We start from the raw sequence: 18,139 nt of genomic DNA on the forward strand, positions 1-18,139 counted from the left end.
TTTCGGAATGTTTTTTTTCGAGTATGGCTCTGTGTGACATTAGATGGAGCGGAATTTCCTTATATGGGTTCTTAGGGCACGTCTGCCGGAAGAGAGCGCGCTCCCGTATAGCAGAGCAGAGAGAGCACAACAGACTTCACTGATCAGAGCGAGAGTGTCGCGAAATGTCACAAAAGAAGTGTATTTTTGGATGCCAGGGCAAGACAACCCTGCACAGATTACCAAAAAAAAAAAACAGTATTAAGGGACCAGTGGATGGAGTTTATTTTTACAGAGCATCAACGTAGTTATGCAAGTGTTTGTTCCCTGCATTTCGAAGATGCTTGTTTTACAAACAAAGCCCAGTTTGACGACGGATTTGCATATCGTTTATTTCTTAAGGATGATGCAATCCCAACGAAAAAGGGCCACGATCGTGTGTTGGAACCGCAGGCGGTGAGTAAAACTGCTTCAAATATCTTTGCCTCCTTGTTAGTACGTCCGCCTCCCATGCCGAGACCCGGGTTCGAGTCCCGCTCGGAGCGAGTCGTTGCTGCTGCTGCTCTCGTTCAGTTTTAGCCTCGGGATCTGATTCTGGAACATAAATATACGCTGAATCTGACTGTAAGCCATGGTTTGTTTTGGTTGGTTTTGTCCTCACGGTTTCACAGCTTCCAAACGCTCTCAACGCAAAAGCCTACTGGCGCTCGTGATTCTTTAGCTCCGCCCACACGTCACGCCTCCTGCCACTCGTGTTTTTCCGGGAAAAATCGGTACAGACTATCTTTCTCTTATGAATATAATAAAACTAAAGACTTTTTGGAGTTATGAAGGATGCAGTACTACTCTATAGGTACTCAAGATTAACAGGATATTGAGTGAAAATGAGCCTTTCACCCCCCCTTTCAATTTTAGACTTTTCCCTGGCTTAACCCTTATTTCCTTTCTGATGTATTTGGGATATTTGCGGGTGAAATAAACTTCAAAGAAACTTTCTGGCCATGAGTTAACTTCCATTTGGAGGAGAAGTAGTAAAGCCTGGAGTCCGGAGGCCAGGAGGGAGGGGTCTTGGTACAGGCAACGATCATAAAATAGCTACATTTCATTCTACACAATTAAGCACCAGCATTTAGCCCAGGCTGGCCGAGGGAGCAGTAAAATTTGACAAATGACTTACCTCCCATGTTATCACTAATTCAGATTTGGTACCTCCTCCGCCTCCGACATCAGTGGGAGCCGTGTCAGGCACTGCAGGCAAAAACCCCAAAAAGAGATTAAAATGCCAGCAGAGCTCTGACTGGGATTTTTTATTGCATTTTTGAGCATCAAAAGTGTATTTAAATTTTCATCACATAAAGACTCTAAACTATCTCGCTCACAGAGTTTTTAGCTTCTTTAGAACATCCCTCAGAAATTTTTGAATAAAAGAATGTGTTTCCGGAATAGGTTTGAGTGTTGCATATGGAATAAAAATGATGGCTGTGACATATGACGGGGGAATTGAGGATGTATGGTCTGCTCCAGTGCTTTCAATTTCAGTCTGAAATATGGAAAAGAAATTCAGGGAAGCCTCACACTAGCATACTCACTAGCATCTTCTGTTCTGATCTTAGTTGACGGGGGACTGGGTTCTCCCATCCCGACACTGTTACTGGCCAGCACTCTGAACTCATATTCCACCCAAGCGTTCAAACCCACCACAGTTGCAGTCAAAGTGTTCCCATTGATCGCCTCAGGAACTGAGGAAAGACGAACAGTAAAATACAATAGCAACTAACTGAAATAAAATAAAGCACTAAAAGTTTAAGCACTAAAATGACTAAAAAACTAAACCATTAAAATAACAAAACAAAATAATCTTGAACTAAAGATAAACGGAAAAAAAAATTGCCGATTCCAAATAAAACAAACATAGATTTATAGATAAGATATATACACTTAGATATACAAATAGAAAAACAAAACAAAACAAAAGCTATTTCAAAATACTCATAAACACTATAATAGTATATAAGACAGACAGATGGACAGACAGACAAATAAATGTCAATAACAAAATAAATAATACAATATATATATATATATATATATACATATAATGAAATATAAGACTAATTAACTATTTCTTAAAGAGGTCATATTATGCTGCTAAAAAGAACATTATTTTATGTATTTGGTATAATGCAATGTGTTTATGCGGTTTAAGGTTCAAAAAACACATTATTTTCCATGTAATGCATTGTTTCTCCTCTATGCCCCGCCTTCTGAAACACAAGGCTCATCATTATGAAAAAGCGAGGTGTGCTCGGATTGGCCAGCTATCCAGTGCGTTGTGATTGGCCGAATGCCTCAAGCGTGTGACGGAAATGTTAAGCCCCTTAACATACCGTCTCTGCTCTGCTCGTACACATCCCATTATCGGTTCTCTTTTTGTTGTTTGGAGTAACTGAATAACTCAGCATATTGGTTTATTTCGCTTCAGAGGGAGTGTGAGGCACGTTTATAAACCGAATAACTGAAGTAATTTGTGGATTAATGCGTACTGGAGATGCAAACCGTTTCAAAAGAAGATTTGGTTAAATAGAAAGATTTGTCTGTGATCCGGACAAGAGATGAGACAAAACCAATAAAACCCATTACAAATGAGGCATTTGTTGCATCCAGTGGGCACATAATTACTGATTATAATGACTTATACCGTCTTTTTACTCGTTGCGTTGCGTATCACTTGCTTAAACATGAAACCATGTCTGCATTTGTGATCGGAGAAACAACAAACAACAAGCCTACTCTACTGTTCAAAACTCGCATTTAAATCATCACTGGCAAATTATTTAAATATGAATAATGTACTTACAGGCTATGAGTCAGAAGCGCCAGATTGTCCTTGCAAAGTTTGAACTGCCTAACTTTATAGAAGCCGTCTTTGTGCCACAGATGTATTGCAGGTTACTGGTTCAGGAAACAGTCATCATCCTCCATAAAATGCACAGCACACATCTGAATATTTGAGTTGCACTGTTCTGTAATTCAGCTTAAATGATTTCTTGACTTGTCCTCTTTTGAAAGGCCAAACAAAGTAGTTTCAAGTTCACAAGGAAACACACAACAACTCAAAGGCATGGCGCCGGCGGCAACAGAGAGAAAAAAAAGGTATGCCTTCTTTCTTTGCATGAACATTTGGGGGCGTCATGCAAATATTCCCACATAGTGACATAGACACGTGGGTGTGTGTTAGAACAAACAGTTTTAGGAGTGTGTGGAAAAGCCTTAACTTTTATAAAGAATATCTCTTTAGATTTGAGACTTTAGTTTTTGCTAATTTTCAGATCTTTTTTATGCACCAAGAGCTTGTAAAACTCCAAAGAGAAAGGAAAAATTGAAATCGCATCATATGACCCCTTTAATAAAATATTTAACTTTTTAATTAAGAACATAAAAAAAATATATATATATATATATTTATTATGTTGCCAGCGCTTTCCAATGTACTAAATACTGAATCAAAAGCAACTTAAACACACAAACCCAATGGCATATGCCTGTGATGGGTGATGATGTACCTGTGTCGACAGCTTGCCAGCCGACAGTAAAAGGAGTCCTGGCCTGGATGACATATCCAGTAATGGGACTTCCATTGTCCTGGCCTGGGCTCCAGGACAGCTGGGCCGTGCTGTCAGTGACCTCCTCCACCACAACCAAGTCTGGGGGGCTGGGGGGACCTGACTCGATCACACAGCCCATATGGAATTAAATGAATTAGGAGTTTTTGATTATATTCAGCACCTGCTCAAACGTTACATTCGGTCCATGCATCGTGCATACTGATCACTTGGAAACTGTCTCACTCTGATAAGAGGGCAACTATTTGTTTAGGAGTGTGTTCTAAGGTGTTAGACATGGCGAGCGGTTTGTGCATGCTTGCTTGAGTTTTAGCAAGTGCAACAAGGTGTGTATGCACGCTTGTATATGCACAACTAAATGATTCACATTTCTGCTCCAAATAACTCTCTGCCATTTAAATGTTTTCTCTTGATTTGCACTGCATTCTGGGAGCCAGCCGTGCTGCTTAGCCGATGTGTAAATGAGCCAATTAAAGACATCCTCTATGATAAACAGCTCCTCTCCAAACACCTGGGACAGAACTGTGATGCGTAATGGCCATGAATACTAATGTAACTCACAAAAACAGAAGCAAAGAGGAGGCCCCATAAACCATCCCAAGAGACACATTAAGCACTCTCTGAACTCTTGGTACATTAGCAGTGCCCTTTCATTGAAATACACACCTCGCAAGATGCTCTTCACTGTGGAAGATGTTTGTAAATACATATAAAAACTGGCACAGAAGGCAAATATTGTGAATGTGGATATATAAACCAAAAGAGAATTTGGTCCTACCTTTAACAACCAATATTGCGTCAGCAGACAAGCTCTCGACATCTGTGTCGATGAGGCAAACGTACTTCCCACCATGATTAAGCTGGATGTTTCTTATCATAAGATCACCAGAAAAGCTCTGTAAGAAAAGGGAAAATGTATTTCTTAATTATTAATAATAATTTCTGTTGTTACAGCGCAAGACACCAAATCCACTCTATACTGATACAGTAGTTTCGGAAAGCATGATGCATTATCATTCATAACATATTATATAGAGGTGCTCCGATCACGATCGGCCGATCGTTATGCGTATCTCCTCAGTAAAGCCGGTTTTCTAATCAGCGGTTAATTCCATCAGGTGCGTGATTTCACATAGAGCAGCTGTTACTACACAGAGCCGTTGTTAATAGAGAAGATGCGCAAATCACGTTAATTTTCAGCGTTTATTGGCCCATCTTCTCAGTTAACAACGGCTCTGTGTAGTAACAGCTGCTCTATGTGAAATCACGCACCTGATGGAATTAACCGCCGATTAGAAAACCGGCTTTACTGACGAAATGCGCATTAACGATCGGCCGATCGTGATCGGAGCACCCCTAATATTATATGAATCAAAATATAACCTCAAGGCATGCCATATATTTTTGGCTTGTGCCATGAAATTCTGGCACCATTTAAAAAAATAAAAATAAATAAATAATGAAAGAACAGGTACTACACACCAAAAAGCCTTCAGAGACTGATTCTGATTTTTCTTATTCTGTTCACATTTAACAGGCTATGCAAATATATTTTATATCACATTTAAAAGTCAGATTTACAAATCAAATGTCATATTCAGTGATTTTATTTTATTGATTTTTTATTTATTGATTTTATTTTATTTTACTGTTTACTCCAGAGTTAGTGGTTAACTAAAACATCAACAACAACAACAACAACAACAAAAAAACAAACAAACAAAAAAAAACAAACAACAACACTAAAACCACAACACACACACATACACACACACACGTATATGTATATATTTGTTACTTGAAACATACTTTACATAAAAAAAATAAAAAAAAAACACTTTCTATTTCAGCTTGTTGCCAAGGCACCATTTCTAATTTTTATTTTGTTTAACTTAACAGACCAGCCTCTTCGGAGTTGCTGTCAAGAGCTTCACCCAGCAGTTCTCGGCCACACAGAAGCAGACTGAAGTGATAAAGTACATCCTGCACCAGAGGAAACTTCATTTCCGGGTGCAGCCCCTCAGCCTGCTCGTTGCCGAAGCCCCCACCCCCTTCAACCGCCCCCTCTCCCGCGCAGCTGCAGCAGCCTTCCACCAGGCAGCGTTGCGCAGCCAGTCGAAGGCAGGATGCCTAGCAAGTCCAGGCCCCTACCAAGCCTGGCGGCAAGCACAAGTGCGAGAGGCTCTGAGACCATCCTCGAGACTTCCATGTGCAGTAAGGCTCCTCGGGGTTACTCCACATGAGTAAATGACACTTAAACCCCTCTGGGAGGAGGTGACTCTGCATTTTGCCTCTTCCAAATGGAAGGGGTACGCTTTCCCAGTGTTATCCAAGTCCTACTGTTGGGTTGCGAGGAACAACTGTAGTCAACCTTCTCTATGTATGTAAAGCCCGGTCCTATCTTCTGCCTTAAAGGAAGGATCAGGAGGCCGAAAAAGGTGCAGGTGACAGCACCTGTGGCATGTTGATAGGGATCCCAATTTCTTACTGAAAGGGAACATTTCGGTTATGTATGGTAACCCTTGTTCCCTGAAGGAGGGAATGGAGACGTCATGTCCCATTGCCACAGTTGCTGGGTCAGCAGCTCAGCTCCTCAGCGAAACCATGAATGAATGTGATGCACATGCTGCCTCTTATACTCACGCTGTGGCAGCTGGATGCAGCTGGATGCAATGATCGAATGCCAATGTGCATTGGCTCGTTTAGTTACACTCCAAGTGGATTGGTCTCTCTGGCGAGATCCCAATTTCATTGGTCATCTGACGTGACATCTCTGTTCCCTCCTTCAGGGAACGAAGGTTACCATATGTAACCGAGACATTTACACAGACACACACAAACTGCATCACAAGTGTAATCATATTTTGGACACTTGCAACTACAAGTATCTTGAGCAACTAATGGCCTGTTTTCAACAGCTATCTGTGTCTGGTATACCATTTTGTGATGCAATTATCACCAATATAAAGCTAACGCAGATGTGCTGCTGATGTTCCCTGTCATGCTAGTTGAACATTTCTGCAAACTCAGACACTCATCCCTCCCTTTAAAATGGCTGCTGTGCTGAGAGATACAGTACGTGTGGACCTAAATAAACAGTCTTAGTGACTAGCCTCCGGGATTCACTCAGATCCAGCTCTCTCAGCCACACAGGAGCTCAGTAAAACACACACACACACACAGTGTGACTAATTGGCAAGACCATACTAATTATTCTACAGTTACATAAGCCAGGACTAGGTAAATGTGCAAAGAAAATGCAGAGTAAAATTTAATATTGTTCCAGATAAGCATACAGCACATCAAAATCATGCATGTCTGGTGATTATTATTATTATTATTTTTTTTTTCTTTCATATTTTAAATGGAGACACAGCCAAGTATAACACAGCACAATGTGTGAAAGAAGCTGACTTAATCAGAAAACCCTTAAGGTTCTTTGGTTCTGATTAACTGACATTGACCATCTCATTTTATCTGATCACTTTCTAAAAAAAAAAAAAAAACATGATAAATAACAAAACAAAATAACATAATATTATAATAATATTTATACCACTTTTAATATTTTAAAATAATTTAAAAAAAGAAAAGAAAATAGGTTTGCTGACACAATTTATCTCAGTGCTTCTCCCTGTTTAAAAAAAAAAAAAAAAAAGAATGCCTAGAATTTTATACAAGATGAATCCTGCATATCACATTGATATCTCTAGTGGTCTACCAGCCCCAAACCACAAAGTACTACTCTACTGTAAAAGTACATGTAAGTATGTAAGCACTCTAAGCTATCAAAAAAAAAAAAAAAAGAAAAAAAAGCCAGCACTTATGTTTGACTTTGGTTTCCTCTCCATCAAGTTAAATTCCTGTGAAAAAAATGCCTTAAACGGAATCAATATCAAGAAGAGAGCCGATTCACTAGATAGATTCCAGAATTTCAGGATTGGATGAGAAGACCAATGAGCGGGTGATGTTTAAATATGGTAATGTACCCATCAGATGTTGCAGAGATGGAAGCTTATCCCACAACTGTATTTGTATTAACAGGCCTTGAGAGAAGCGCAATCTATGAACTTTATATAGCTACCACCACAAGACAATAAAAGGCAAGGCAAGTATTTTATTTTTTTTATAAATAATATTTATGTTTTTTTTTTTATACAAGTTTTATAATATATATATATTTTTAATACATTATAGAAAATAATTATAAAATATAATAAACACATTTTCAGCTGAATTAAATTCAAGAAGTTATGAACTGTCTAGTAAGTGAACCATCTGGTCCTGTGCTTTTCAAAAAGAACCTTAGCCTCTGCTCAGGTTTCAAATCCTTAAAAGAAAATGATCAAAAGCGCTTCATTATTCTGTTCAAACCCCTAGCCAACAAAGGGAATATATAAACCAAAACAGCAAAATGGAATTTGACACAACACAGAACGTTTCTCAAGGCAAGATTTCAATTCATCGGAGTCCTGCGGCAATAAGGAATTGTCTCCCCAGAGATATAAAATGTCCTGCGAAACTGGAAGGGTAAAATGGGAACAAGACACTTAATTGATCTGGCCTCTTTCCCTGGTTCACTCTGTAGAGAGCAGCTGTTTGGTATACATGTTGAATCATTCACATTCAGTGTAGGTCAATGATGGAATGATCCAGAACAATATGGTAAAATGTATCTAAAGAATCCAATTTCAAACTACAGACATAATGACAGGCAAGTCTCTTTGAGAGAGAGCATTCAAAGTACCAATAGCTTGTTCCTGTCCAGCACAATGATTAGATTAAAACCCAGTTACAGTACTTCAAGTGCTTGTGTTTGAGATCTACAGTATTCAATAAGATGGACTTTAATACGTGCTGGATTCTTATGATTGATTCAAATATGAGCACAAATAACTAAAACTAATTACTCAGAAACTCCTACTCAACTCAAATAAAACTCTCAAACTCATCTTTGAATATGTTAAAATAAACTACAACCTATATTTTATTTTTCAGATTTATTGTAATTTATTCAAAGGACAATATTCTACAGTTCTGGATAATTTTTACTATTATTTAAACGCTTCTGTTATATTTCTAATTGTAATTTAGTCATTCATTTCAGACCTTTATAATTTAACAGGCTGTTTGCTACTGTAACTCTAAGAGTTTTTGCAGGCAAGTTTTCATAAATGATTTGTGAAAGTTAGCTTATTTACACAGTACATACATTTTTTTTTTTAAACAGCAACAGAAATCCTGTTTTCCGAGATATGTTCCCAATTCATTTTTCATGCCCAGAGGTGATGGTGTAGGATGAGGATGCTGAGGTTGCAATATAGCCATTAAACCACAATACTCACCCCTCCCACTCGCTCGAAGTGGTCGGCATCTTGATGGAAATCAATGGGCTGACCGTTGAAGGCCCAGAAGAAAGCCACGTCCAAGGATGGATCAGCAGTCACCTGGCAGGGCAGCACGATGCTCTCACCCACCGTGATCTCTGTGCTGCTGGGGCCCTGGCTGATCCTTGTGGGCTCTGTCAGTTACAGTGTCAACATAGTCAGTCAGTTTAGCTCTGGGACACAAACTGAGGCGAGAGAACATCTGTTGCCAGGAAAATAACAAGACAACCTATTTTTTTTTTATTGTTTTTATCCTTATTATTATTATTACTAGTAAGGCGCTTCTGGATGAAACATTTTAAGGCATCATAGACATGATCCTGACACATGGCTGCACATTTATTGTTATTTAGAATAACTATAAATGCAAAATTTGTGAAAAAATAAATATAACAAAAGAAAATGTGCTTGAAAACGCAGATAAATGTGTAATAAATCGCCTGATTAGAAAAAAAAATTGTGACACCAACATTTTACATTTTTTATTTTTGTATTATTATTATTATTTGTTTTTTTTTTTTTTTTTATTCTAAAACCACTGTAACAATATTTTACTTGCATTGCTGTTATCCTGAGGAGCAGTAGGCTGTGGGTTAGCGATTTAACCACAACCTACGGTGGTTTATTGCTGTAATAAATATTCTTAATTTCTAGGTACTTTATTTAGATTTTTTGCTGATGTCTTTCCATACGGGGGTTATTAATTTGAGAAGAACATAACGTGGATTTTAATAAGAGCCAAATCAATTGGCAGCATGTCTTCTGACAAGATACAGTTGACTGAAGACACTTTGTGAGGGAAAGGTCATTTTAATTAAATTAATCTAAGGGGGTCAACTGCTGGAGCATGACAAAAACATAATGAGAGAAATATAGAAGGAAGAGATGAAAGAAAAACCCTATAAAAGACATATGAACTCACACAGAGGCCTCAATGGTATGTAGCTAATGAGTTTCTTCTGATTTGCCATGAAAATACTGCTGATTAAACCCATAACCTATATAATGAGGAGCAAAAGTGAGGAATAACATTCATCTTATAACCTAATGAGGAGATAACAATCCACACAGATAATGGCCACAGCAATTACAGATGACCTTAACAATGAGTAATTAGTGAAACATGGATTGGGGTGTGTGGAAGACTTGAAACAAGAGGGCACATGAACTACACGGAACACTAGAGAAAAAAATGTTTTAACTCCACAATATAGAAGGCTCTTTTTGTTGCGGGATCAGTGACAATTTTGACTGAGCAAGTTAAGATTTTAACCACTGGCCCAAACAGGTCAGTAGAAAAAAATGCTTAGCATTGAACCCTGATTAGAAATGTTTATTAAGGCAGACGTGAGTTGGGAATCAAAAGTAAGTTGTTGCTAGTGCAACGCTCTACTGAAACTCTACAGCAGGGATAGGCAACTCCAGTCATGGACGGCCACTATCCTGCAGAGTTTAGTTCCAGCCATCATAAAAACTCACCTGCCTTTATCTATCTAGTAATCCCGAAAACACTGATTGCCTTGTCCAGGTGAGTTTAATTAGGGTTGGAGCTAAACTCTGCAGGACAGTGGCCCTCCAGGACTGAAGTTGCCTATCCCTGCTTTACAGGAACTATACATTGAAGTATCAATTTGTGATCTAATTATTATTTATTTTAATCAATAAATCCATTTGTGTGGTTTACAAAATCAAATGATTAATTCACAAATCGGGCTGACCTATAAAGTTTAACTCAATGCCCATTTACCTGCTTCAAGTCCGTAGCTCGTTGGAGGGAAACAATGGTAGTACGCAAAGACATGCAGACTTGAAATACAACACAGTTCACATGCACTACTTGAATTAAGCTGTTTTTTGTCCTTTTCTGAAGCTTTAAAGCTCCAGTCAACATTCACTACATTGGCATGAAAAATTAAGAACAGTACATTTTTCATATTTTCTAATTTTGTGTTCCACAGAGGAAAGAAAGTCAAATGAGTTTGGAATGACTTTAGAATAAGAAAAAATATGACAGAATTAACAATTTTGGATGAGTTATTCCTTAAATAGGAGTTTGAAAAGATGCTGTAAAACCTTTAGACATAAAGACTTGATAACAAAAGCCATTTGTCTTGAAATACCATAGCACCATTGTGTAGGACTTCTCAGTGTGCTTGATTATATAAAACAGATCTTGATTTTTTGACTTGAAAGGCTGACAGCAGTACAGAAACTTAGAAGAATGGAGTTGTCAGTTGGCGAATACATTTCATGAAACAGCTGAAGCAATGCATCATGATATGTGCCAGATGTGGCATTTCATTCAAAGCTAATCATAGGTAAACCTTTAAGAATACAGTATCTGAGTCAACAATAAGAGTGGACCGGAATCTGTATTGTAAATAAAGCTGCTATTCAAATAAAACTACTTTAGGACCTTAAGCTAAATGTATGATTATCAAAAGAATCCCACACTATATTAAGGAAGATGAATAAGCTTTCTTTCATTTTTTACAATAAAAACATTTAATTATGTAATAAAAAGTTTCTTTTGTCAGGATTTTTACAAATTTGTATGGTAACAGAGAATAAAAAGGGACAGTAAGAAACTGAATCTGGATCTAATTTTGCTAGCCGAATGCGATCCTCAACATCCACTGAACCACTACATTGATCTAGAATGGGAAACACAATGACTTACCTGTGATGATCAGTCTTCCTGTTGTACTAGCTGTGCCAAACTGATTTTTAGCAATACACGTGTAACTACCTCCATCTCGCTTAGTTACGTTGGCAATCATAAGCGTCCCATTGGGGAAGAGAGAAATCCTAAAGGTAATGGATGATTTCTTAGCATTACAAAGAATCACATGGCTTCATTGAGATTAAATATGAACTCTTAAGGCTAAATACCTTTCGCTTCTTTGCAGTATCTCATTCCCTCTTTTCCACAGGCTAATGGCTCTGGGCGAAGCATGTGGTCTGCAATCTAGACTAACGTCACTACCAGAGCGAGCCTTAAGCACTCGGCTCAAAGGATTCTGGGAGAAGCTGGGAGAAGAGGCTGTAGGAGACACAGAGAGATTTGGTCCTCAGACTCACACTTAAAGCCTCAATAGAATATGTGATGAACAGCAACTGACGTTCAAACAGCCGCAGGCAAAAAAAAGGAATAAATTATTTTAGAAAAGTCTAAAGGACTTAACAGATACAGCTCCCCGCTTCCAATGGTTTCTTCCAGGCCATTTGTCTTAAACTAAAACGTAAATTTTACTGCGCCATATCTTCAATAGATGCCATTTATTTGCAATTAGTCTCATATGCACAATGCCGACCAATGTGTTGTGGTTAAAATGAATGAATTTCAGCATGCGCAGACATAATTTCACAATCAATATGGGGGAAATATGAGTGTTACGATAGAGCGGATGTTTTCAGTGCCGCCTTGTAATTTGAGCCTGGGCTGTGACTACACAATGAAGTTTTAGAATTCAAATGAAGGATGGAGAACAGGCAGTGAAAAAACAGAGGTCGTACCAAGCACCATCAGTTCGGCGCTAGAATAAATGATGCCGTGCTTGTTCTCTGCCACACACTGATACATCCCACCATCTGAGAGGTTTAGTGAGGAGATGGAGAGAGCACCATTTTCTATTTGCACTCGGCCCTGTAGACATAAAAAGAGACAATCAAATAAAATGGTTGCTAAGCAGTTGCTAGGGCATTTCTGGACCACTTGATTACACGGTTGCTTACAAGCCCGAGTCAAAAGAGACCAGCGCAAGTTTCTATGATATTCTGGGTGCTAGATATGGATTGGGTCCTTCCTTTAATTAAGCTCAATTTAAAGTAAAACTACTTGACATAAATTAAACATGAATTAAAATAACTCACGCAAGTATGTGTATGCAGTGTCTCTCAGTATCAACCAATATATTGTGCACTTACAATTTTCTCATCATAACTGATGGCTTTTTTACAACATGGCTGCACTCTAACACTGAAAGTACGTTGAGGTGAATATCTAAGGATGGGTTAAAAGAAGGTGGAGGAGGATCTAAAAGAGAACGAAGAAAAAGGTTGATCGACTGCTCCAATGAACAGAAAAGAAATGTTGACCATAGCAGTGAAATACTAATGGCCAATTCATTTGGCTTGGGCGCCCAGTCGGAAAAATACATGAGACAGGTTGGGAGGTGTTGAGCTGATAGTTCTGATAATGGCACAGCAGACATTTAAGCCTATCAGCTGTTCTTAAAGGCTGAACTCAGCACAAAGAGTCACAAGGAGAGATTGACGTGATGTGTGATGGAAGGATAGGGAGGAGGTACGGGTAGATCTCGACTTGAATGCAAGTCACATCTAATGGATTCTTTCTGCTGCCTCATCACTGCTGATGTTTGTTGATAGGAGTCTCTCCTACTTAAACAGCTGTTGGCTTCTTTTTTTGCATCACTTTTATGCCAGCAATGAGAATTTATGTTTGCATTGACCTTGGACTACAGTAAGTGGAGATAAAGCTTTCAATCTCATTAGATGCCTTTCAGAAACCGCAGAGTACCTCAGATATAAGAGTTTCTCCATTCTTCAGCCAGCTGTACGAGGGTTTTGGTTTCCCATTGGCTTTGCACTCCCAAAACAGATTATCTTCAATGGACAATGATGTGTCCGTCATAGTCTGCAGCCAATGAGGTGTGGCTATGGAAATAAAGCATATTAATTAATATTAATTAAATTGATGAAGGATTGATGATGGACAGATTCAAGAACACACTTCAATTAAATATAGCATTTTATTCTAAAACCAACCATATACGCCAAGGCTAATGAATCCAAAGGCTTTGATGACAGAGACAATTACTGTAAAGTAAAATTCACCCAATAATGCAAAATTTGTCATTGTTTTCTCACCCTAAAGTTAATTCCCTACCCATTTGACTTTTCGTCTGTGAAAAAAAAGACGCTAGGCTGTTCCTGGTTGCTTTTTTTACAATAAAAGTTAAAAACAAACAAACAAATAAAAAAACTAAGTATAGCCTACCATCAAAAGTTTGGGTTTGGTTTGTAAGAATTTACAATGTTTTTGAAATAACTCTCTTTCTCTCTTATTTGAACAAAAAAATAAAATAAAACGGCAATACTGTGAAAAATTATTACAACTTCAAATAACTATGTTTTATTTGATTATATTTTAAATTAATTTATTCCTGTAATGGAAAAGCTTAATTTGAAGACTATATATGAACTGTTTTTTAAAAGCTTCTGAACAGTTCTTTGTTAACAGACTTTTGTAGCAAATCTCAACCCACATTCTCTCAAATTTGTCAAATCTCACAGTTTGACCCCTGAACCCCTTCTGATTATTAATCATTATTATCGGAAAAGGCTGCTATATTAGAACCACATAAGCCACTTTATCAGCTCCAGATGGCTTGCCATACACCCTTTGCTAGTCTGTAATATACTGAAAGCAAGCATGACGCTTCTATAAAAACAAACAATATATGACCCATTTCACAAGAGCCATGTGTATATGAATCTCACTACTGAAGTGAGACGCCCAGTGAATATGTCAATTATATCACACTACGGGCAGACACTCAATTCCATGCTACAAATCCTTTGACCTCCTTCTGGAAGCTTTATTATCTGTTCGGCTGGCAAACACTCCACTGCCAAGTCTTGAGTTCAATTAACAAATTCATACGATTGCATTTCTACCCACAAATGGTAATTTGAAAGGCTCAGGATAAGACCTACGAATCCTTTAAGACCGACACCAAACCAGTGCTTTTTCAAACTGCTTGTTTTTTGCAGGATGTCAAATAGTGGAATAGAAAATCTACTTTGGCAAGTCAAGCTCCCTTTTTCATTTATCCTACAGAATTGTATTACAGTTTCACAGCACACAGATGCACAAATTGCATTTAGGCAGTCAGTTCAAATACAGAAAGTCTAAAAGGACTGTTGGTTATGTGTTAAATTTTATTGAGGGTACAAAGGGTATAAAATTATTAATACAACAACGCCATACATTTCAAATTAAGCTTGACTTTTTATGGAATGCCACTGTGACCTTCTACGATGAGGTCTCACTGCAGAAGGTCACAATCACGTGCATCATGAAATGTCATGTCTCTCAAGGACACAAGTCAAATGAGACACTGGTTGTGACATGTTCTCAATGTGAGTTATGACACAAATGGCATGGTAAGGTTGAGTGCAGTTTTACATGGCATAATGACAGTGGAAAAGTGTCATAATGCAACTTGAGGTAGTTTAGAACTTTACAAGCTGCTAACGAATCATATTAAACTTGCATATTTCTGTTAAAATCTCTCAAAGGTAAACATTGTTTTAATTATTTTTTTATTTTATTTTTTGCCTTAAAGTAGCTTTATTAATAATAGTAAAGATGTAAAATAATAATAATAATAATAATAATAATAATAATAATAATAATAATAATAATAATAATAATAATAATAATCATAATAATAATCATAATAATAATAATACAATAAATAAACATAAATACATTTTAAATAAAGTTCTAAATAATAATAATAAAAATCTTAAAATGTATCTATTACTTGTGTTGTTTAATTAATATTCTTAAATTCATTTAAATTGATATTACTACAGTTGGATCTGCTGCAATCTCAGCTAAAGTGAACTATAAACATTTATCTTGTGTTAATTGTTCTTAACAGACAAAACATAATGGTCTTTTTGTATAAATAAAATTTGCATTCTATAAACACCACCAAATGAATAAATAACTGCAGTAACAACCAATGCCACTATCTACTGATTTATTACTGCAGATTCAATGCAGTGCAGAAATGCCATATGGTAGCATTTTTTTTTTTTTTTTTCAAATTACTGTAAAGCTTAATGAGACAAAGCTGATCTGTCAACAAAGGCATCTATTTATTTTTTTAACAAAGAACTAATTCTAGAGGTAGAAAAAATGCATGCATATATGTTGACAAGGGTGTTTATGATAAACGTTGAAAGGAAAAAAAAACTGTAATTAATAAAATATACATTAAAAATGAATTAAATAATAAGATAGAAATTAAGGGTGAAAAATAACCACTCACCATGGAAAGACAAACGACCCCTTGCTGCATTTTTTCCACGACTGTTTTCCGCTATGCACTCATATGTCCCAGTGTCCTCTTGTTGAAAACTTGGAATCTCCAGAATGGCATTAGAATTTTTCAGTTTGACTTTGTTTGGGAATGAAACATCACTGGTTCTTCTCCAGCTGATCTTGGGAACTGGACTGTGAAGCCAGGACACAGCCACAATTAGAACAAAGAAAGATTCATTTGAAAGACACCTTTATCTAAAGCAAATATACTTTTTTTTTTTTTTTTTTTTTTATCAGTATGTTTATTCCCTGGGAATCAAATCATTACATTGGCATTGCTTTTATCCAACAACATATAATGCATTCCAAGCTACACATTTAATTATTATGCAAAAGGTATAACATTTACATTTATGCATTTGGCAGATACAATGCATTTTTTTATTATTATGTGCAGATTGTGCCTTTACATTTATGCATTGGGCAGACACATTCATTTGAAAGCAAAAAAAAAAAAAAAAAAAAGATTCCATTCATCATTAATTTTAACTACTCGTATGTAAGTTTAGGGTTAGTGCATTTTTTTTAAATATATATAAAAAAAGATCAAAAACATGCAGCTTAGGAGCATAAGAGACTTAGTCATGTTAAACAACCTTACTGATCCCAAACTGTTATGGTAGAAGTGATTTAAACTGCATTTAACTTAAGCATTTTGATCTGTTCATGTTTTCCCTAGGACTCAAATCCATGATACACCATCCTGGCGTTGATAGCATCAAGGTCTACCAGCTACAGCAACATTCTCTGAAGAAGTGAAATTCCATAATGTTTGGCCAAAGAAAATCCATTTCCCTCTCATTTCTTCAAAACTCTACCTTATTAAGAAAATCTGAGTGTGAATGGATCTGATTCACGTTCGGATCTGGGGCGACGCGCTCATTGTATGTTGTGAAAAGCTATCATCTCCCGCTTTTTGAAAACCTGCATTACCCCCTCTCTAAACGACAACCCTTCTGCTCTCCGTTTGAAAAGAAGCTTGCAGCTCTATTTCCACACTATTTAAGGAGTAAATCTTGCGGGTCATTGCCCTCTGCAAAGCGAGCCATTATTGTGAAAAGCTCACTGTAAAAAAGCTTCCATGACAGATTGCAAATCACATTAAGAATGAACCTGAAGTGCTTATTACAAATTTGGTGTATTTTATAAAGCAAGATAAATAACGCTAAGCAAATGTTTGAACTCAGGCAGATAGATGCAAATGTGTGCATGCTGGACTTACTTTCCCAGGGCGAAGCATTCTAGCTTCAGTGTGGATCCTTTAGCAGCTGGAATGGTGTCGGGGAAATGAAGCTCTATTTTGGGCTCGTACTCTCCCATTGCTCCTGCCATGGGCAGACAACACAGCACAGATGCATATGGCTTTGTCATTCATGATTTATGATATACAAGCTTTGTACTCCAAAATACAAGCAACACAACAACAAATGGCAAAACACAAAGACCTGTCAATGAGCAGGGGAGCTGAGAAGATTGTGCAAAAATTCAGAGACATGTCATTAAAGATTTATGGAAGACACATAATAAAAACCGGATCCATCTCAAATGGAAATGTAGTCTCCCTTGAGGCATTGTCAAGGGTGCAGGTTAATGTTCTTAAAAGAGGCAGTTCAGCTTTCGAGACAGTGGGATAAATACTTCTCTGACATTTATGAATGAACATCACCTTAAAAATGTCACAAGCTTCTTGGACCCAAGTGATTGAGATTAAGACTGTTAAAAACCTGTGAAATCTATTTGAAACATCAAACAAACAAAAACATATGGTGCCATTTTTTTTTTTTTTTTTTTTTTTTTTATCAAACATTTTGCCAGGTTTAACAGATTGATCTTACATTTGCAGTTAAAAATCACATTTCATTAACTAAAAAAGGTTAAACATAATGGTAAATGCTAAACTATGTTTTTAACTTTTATAATATACACACAAAGAATTATTGGAATCCAAATTCACATTTTCCGTTCTGGGAATGTGAGTTCACAAGATGATTTGTTCTTTTCTCTTCCAAAAA

The 18,139-nt window shown here is 37.1% G+C and overlaps 1 protein-coding gene across 1 annotated transcript in view; it reads right to left on the reverse strand.

The window, feature by feature from the left end:
• LOC128015860 (contactin-3-like) overlaps positions 1 to 18,139 on the reverse strand; it is a 48,686-nt gene that overhangs the window by 12,813 nt on the left and 17,734 nt on the right. Inside the window, exons 6-16 of the mRNA XM_052600072.1 lie at positions 17,350 to 17,452; positions 16,075 to 16,259; positions 13,530 to 13,666; positions 12,506 to 12,635; positions 11,882 to 12,032; positions 11,670 to 11,797; positions 8,948 to 9,123; positions 4,381 to 4,498; positions 3,543 to 3,701; positions 1,569 to 1,718; positions 1,157 to 1,227 (exon numbers count right to left, since the gene is read on the reverse strand). Of these exons, the coding sequence (XP_052456032.1) occupies positions 1,157 to 1,227; positions 1,569 to 1,718; positions 3,543 to 3,701; positions 4,381 to 4,498; positions 8,948 to 9,123; positions 11,670 to 11,797; positions 11,882 to 12,032; positions 12,506 to 12,635; positions 13,530 to 13,666; positions 16,075 to 16,259; positions 17,350 to 17,452 (1,508 nt within the window). The remainder of the gene's footprint in view (positions 1 to 1,156; positions 1,228 to 1,568; positions 1,719 to 3,542; positions 3,702 to 4,380; positions 4,499 to 8,947; positions 9,124 to 11,669; positions 11,798 to 11,881; positions 12,033 to 12,505; positions 12,636 to 13,529; positions 13,667 to 16,074; positions 16,260 to 17,349; positions 17,453 to 18,139) is intronic.

This window comes from Carassius gibelio, chromosome A6, assembly GCF_023724105.1.
Source record: "Carassius gibelio isolate Cgi1373 ecotype wild population from Czech Republic chromosome A6, carGib1.2-hapl.c, whole genome shotgun sequence".
NCBI classification, from domain to species: domain Eukaryota; kingdom Metazoa; phylum Chordata; class Actinopteri; order Cypriniformes; family Cyprinidae; genus Carassius; species Carassius gibelio.